This window comes from Penaeus chinensis, chromosome 31, assembly GCF_019202785.1.
Source record: "Penaeus chinensis breed Huanghai No. 1 chromosome 31, ASM1920278v2, whole genome shotgun sequence".
NCBI classification, from domain to species: Eukaryota; Metazoa; Arthropoda; class Malacostraca; order Decapoda; family Penaeidae; genus Penaeus; species Penaeus chinensis.
The window spans coordinates 10,918,201-10,923,200 of record NC_061849.1 but is presented as its reverse complement, the minus strand read 5'-3'; the positions used below and the strand labels follow the sequence as shown (position 1 = coordinate 10,923,200).

At 49.2% G+C, this 5,000-nt stretch overlaps 1 protein-coding gene across 1 annotated transcript in view; it reads left to right on the top strand.

The window, feature by feature from the left end:
• The window catches only part of LOC125041701 (disintegrin and metalloproteinase domain-containing protein 11-like), a 215,660-nt gene that overhangs the window by 20,687 nt on the left and 189,973 nt on the right, over positions 1 to 5,000 (top strand). The window contains exon 2 of the mRNA XM_047636899.1: positions 3,839 to 3,990. Coding sequence (XP_047492855.1) covers positions 3,839 to 3,990 — 152 coding nt within the window. The remainder of the gene's footprint in view (positions 1 to 3,838; positions 3,991 to 5,000) is intronic.

The window sequence follows — 5,000 nt, the reverse complement described above, 5'->3', positions numbered from 1 at the left end:
TCCCCCTCTCTTTTTTGTGAGTTAGTGCCGAGGTCTCTTTCCATTTACGGCTTCTTGCAGGTCTTACGAAATCGGAGGCTCACATCCGGGATCCTCGCGCCATGACGTCATCGTAAAGGCCGTTGTTTATTTACGATTTAATTTGAAGAAGTACTTTGGGCGGGTCCCCCTTGGCCGGCCGGCGGCGAGGGGCGGCGACGGGGGGACCTGGCCTTTGGTTCCTGCTTGGTGGCGTTAGGATTACTGCTTTTTTGTTGTTATTACTATAAGGATGATAATAAGGATAATGATAATTATTATTATTATTATTATTATTATTATTGTTGTTGTTGCTGTTGATATTATTATCATCATTTTTTTATTATTACTCTTCGTCTTATTATTATTGTTATTATTATTATTGTTATTGTTATTATTTTTTTTTATTAGCATTACTATAATTGTTTCATGTTTATTATTGCTATTGTTATTCTCGTTACTGTTGTTGTTAATTTATTGCCGTATATATCGTGCCAGTAACTTCTTTCTCTTCTTTTTCTTTTCCTTCCGTTTCCCCATTCTCCCTATCACCTAAGTTCCCCCTACGCCCCTTTCTCCCCTTACTCACCTACAACTAACCACCTCTGTCTCCTCATCCACTCCCCTCTCCTCTCCTCTCCTCTCCTACAAACCCCCTTGTCCCACGCATTACCAACTGCCCAAAACTCCCCGCTACCTTCCCTTCCCCTCTCCCTTCTATTCCCCTCCCGTCTTCCCTCGCTCCCCCCCCCCCCCCCCTTCGACGCCGGGCAGTTTAGCCCGCGCGTCCCGGGAGGAAATATGACGGCCTCTCTTTCTCGTGACGTATTGTGACTCCATCGGACACTTTTGTGACTGTAATGGTTTCGGATAACTCGGGGATGGAAGCTCTCCATTGTAGGGAAGGGAATTTACGCCGCGTCGCCAGCCAAATGCTATTTCTGGACCTCGTCGCGGCCTTCTTCAGGGGCTGCGAGCCAATCCCTGGGCGTTCCCTGTGCCTCCAAGGGACAGCGACCAACCGCGGTCTTCTTTCCCTTGGCGTGGGATGCAGCTCGCTCCTTCAACTCTAAGTGTGATCGGCTACCTTTACGCTCTGTCCATATGCGATATACCGTTTGCTTCCACCCCTTATACGTGGTCTGCCTCATTCCTTCAACAAAAATGGGATTTCTCATTCCTTCGAACAAAAAAAGAAAAGAAAAGTTCTACCTCATTTCTTGAATCAAAAACTGCTACCTACCTCATTTTTCCAGCCGTCCCTCCAGCCCTAGTATGTGATGTGGCTCGCCACTCAACCGCCAGTAGGTAATAAACCTTACTATTTGAACCCCAGTATATAATCGAAGTCATTCCGGCAACCTCATTCCGCCCCCCCCCCCCCATCTTTTTCCCTTACCCTCAGGTCCTCTCTCCTTCCCTTACCCTTAAGATCGTTTCTCTTTGGCCCCTCTTTTTTGTCTTCTATTTATCCCTTTCCCTGAACCAATTACCCCTATTGTCCCTCTTGCACTCCCCCTCCCTTCCCCACCTCCACTTTCTGAGCCCCCATCCACTGCCCACTGTCGCTTCCTCAGAGCCCTCTCTCCCACCCATAGCCTCCTCCACCCCCTCCTGGAGCCGCCTCCTCCACCCCAGAACATCCGTCCTCCCCCTCCTCACCTTCCCAGACCCTACAACCTTCTCCTCCTCGCCCCTCTCCTCCCAGAACCCCCACCCTTCCGGGCCCTCTACACTCCCCCTCTTATCTCTCCTAGAGCTTCCTTCCTCCCCCCTTCCCTCCCCCCCCCCCCATGTCCATCGTGTACGAGAGGTCATGCTCAGCGATATGCTGTATTGCGCCAGATTACGAGAGTGATGCTGCGATGCTGATGCTCTGATGCTGATATCCGCTCCTTGAGTTTTAGTGGGTGAGATGAGATGAGTTTTGAGGCGGGGGGGGGGGGTAGGTATGGTAACGGGGAGCTAATAGGTTATGATATCGTTGGGATGATGAGGGAGGGCGTTATCTTGATTCACTGGTTTGTTTGGTTTGGTTCTCTGTGTTTTTATTGTTCTTGTTGTGATGTGAAATTACCCTGTATACCGATACATATGGGAACATAGGATCACAAACACCCACCATACATTCACACACACACACACACACACACACACACACACACACACACACACACACACACACACACACACACACACACACACACACACACACACACACACACACACACACAAGCACGCACACACACACGCACACATACACACACACACACACACACACAAACTCGTGACATACATTTCCCTCGCATCAGCACATAATTCACTACATTTCGATATTAGTTCTATTTGGTGTTGAAAGTCACAGCGCTGCCCTTTTCTTGTATCCTCGGCCTACAAGAGCGACCGTCCGAAAGGGAGTTAGTCTTTCAAAGCTTTCTTAAATCTCTTTAGTTGCGACGTTTTGGGGTTATATAGGGCAGAGGGGGGGGAAGGAAGAGGGGGTGAATATTTTATTAGGAAAGACTGTTATCTCTGAGGCTCTTTCGGAGAACATTATTTTTCCTCCCAATCTTAAATGATGATTCTTTTCTGTAGTAAAACTTTTTCCACGATGAAAACTCTGTATTTTAGTGACCTTAAACCTTGTCCTTGTCGAGTAAAAGTTTTGTTTGTTGCAAGTGGAAAGGCATACCGTATCAGCATAACAGATTCTTTGGTTCGTCTTAAATATTTTGCAGATTTATCACACACACACACACACACACACACACACACACACACACACACACACACACACACACACACACACACACATATATATATATATATATGTGTGTGTGTGTGTGTGTGTGTGTGTGTGTGTGTGTGTGTGTGTGTGTACGTATGTGTTATCCATAATTTTAACACTCTGAGGGCTTATCGGAAGAAGAAATAGAACCGTGATTTAATTGCATATATTTTTTTAGATTTTAAGTTGAATGCTGAGCTGACCAGTTCTTCCTCTATCCCCTCCCCCCCACCTCAGTCATTTCCCCTTCCTTTTCTCTTTTTCCTTCCAGCCTATTTTTCTACGTCTGCTAAAGTTTATCCTTTTTATGAAAAGGAGATAGTCGTTTATGTGTTTTGTTTAGACTTCTTCTTTTCCTTCTCTTTTGGTCACTTTCTCTTCTTTATTTTTTTTTCTCCCTCTCTCTCCTCTTTTTATTTTCTCCTTCTTCCTCCGAATCTTTACTCCTTCTTTTCCACTTCTCCTCTTTTTGTTCCCTCCGTCTCGCTTCTTTCTCTTCTTCCTCTTTATTCTCTTCCTCTTCTTCTTCCTTTATATCTTCTTCGTCATTTCTCCTTTCCTCGTGTTCTCTTCCCTTCTCTTCTTCCCCTTTTCCTCTCCTTCCCCTCTACCCCTTCCTCTTCATACTCGCACAGAGTATATCCACTTTAACCAAGGAGCACAAAGGAGAGTAAACTTGTATCCTGTCTGCGGGGACGGTGGCTTGTCCTACGCCCGAGTCCCACGCGAGTCCTCCTCTCCTGAAGCTGGTTGGTCGACTGGAATCTCTGAAGGAAAGTCCTGGTCGTATTTAGGTTCGATAAATGGTTGCTAGGGTTGTTTTTTTCTTTTTTCTTATGGAAGTGGAGTTATCTCGTGTGTGTTTCTGTGTGTCTCCTCCCTCCCTCCCTCTCTCCCTCCCTCCCTCCCTCCCTCCCTGCCACTACATCCCTCCCCCCCCCCCCACCTCTTCCTCTCACTCCCTTCCTCTCCCCCTTTTCCTTATCTAAAACGAAAAAAATAAATAACTGTCTCCTCTTATTTCTCCCGCAGGCGAAGTACGGCGGCTGCTGAACGAGCACGTGGAAAACAGCCAATTCGTACAGTCCCTCGAGTCTCAGTTCTACCAAATCACGTACCCGGTGCAGCTGCAGCGACACGGGAAGTCACAGGGCATCTCCACCCGCGACGCCAGCAAGATCACGGTGCGTTTCTTTGTGTGTGTGTGTTTTTTTGTGTGTGTGTGTTTTTAGGGGGTTTTGTTTGTTTGTTCTTGCGTGTTTTTTTTCGGGGGGGGGGGGGTGGCGGGGGGGATTTGTTTGTGGACGTGTGATTTTTTTTTTTTTTTTTTTTTTTTTTTTTAAGAGAGTGGGGGTGGATATATATGTGCTGATATTTTTGTTTTTTTCTGGCTATCGTGAATGTTTGAGAGAATGTGTATGTCTGTTCTAAGCGGAGGAGATATGTAGGTGCGTGGCGAGGATGATGGGAATATGTGGCTGTGTAGTTGTTTTGGAAGGGGTTGTGTGTTATTTCAAGGGAGAGGTGTGTGGATGCGATGTGGGTAGGGGTGTGTGGATGCGATGGGGGAAGGGGTGTGTGGATGCGATGGGGGAAGGGGTGTGTGGATGCGAGGGGGGAAGGGGTGTGTGGATGCGAGGGGGGGAAGGGGTGTGTGGATGCGATGGGGGAAGGGGTGTGTGGATGCGAGGGGGGAAGGGGTGTGTGGATGCGATGGGGGAAGGGGTGTGTGGATACGGAGGGGGGAGGGGTGTGTGGATGCGATGGGGGAAGGGGTGTGTGGATGCGATGGGGGAAGGGGTGTGTGGATGCGATGGGGGAAGGGGTGTGTGGATGCGATGGGGGGAAGGGGTGTGTGGATGCGAGGGGGGAAGGGGTGTGTGGATGCGATGGGGGGAAGGGGTGTGTGGATGCGAGGGGGGGAAGGGGTGTGTGGATGCGATGGGGGAAGGGGTGTGTGGATACGGAGGGGGGAGGGGGTGTGTGGATGCGATGGGGGAAGGGGTGTGTGGATGCGATGGGGGAAGGGGTGTGTGGATGCGATGGGGGAAGGGGTGTGTGGATGCGAGGGGGGAAGGGGGTGTGTGGATGCGAGGGGGGAAGGGGTGTGTGGATGCGATGGGGGAAGGGGTGTGTGGATGCGAGGGGGGAAGGGGTGTGTGGATGCGATGGGGGAAGGGGTGTGTGGATACGG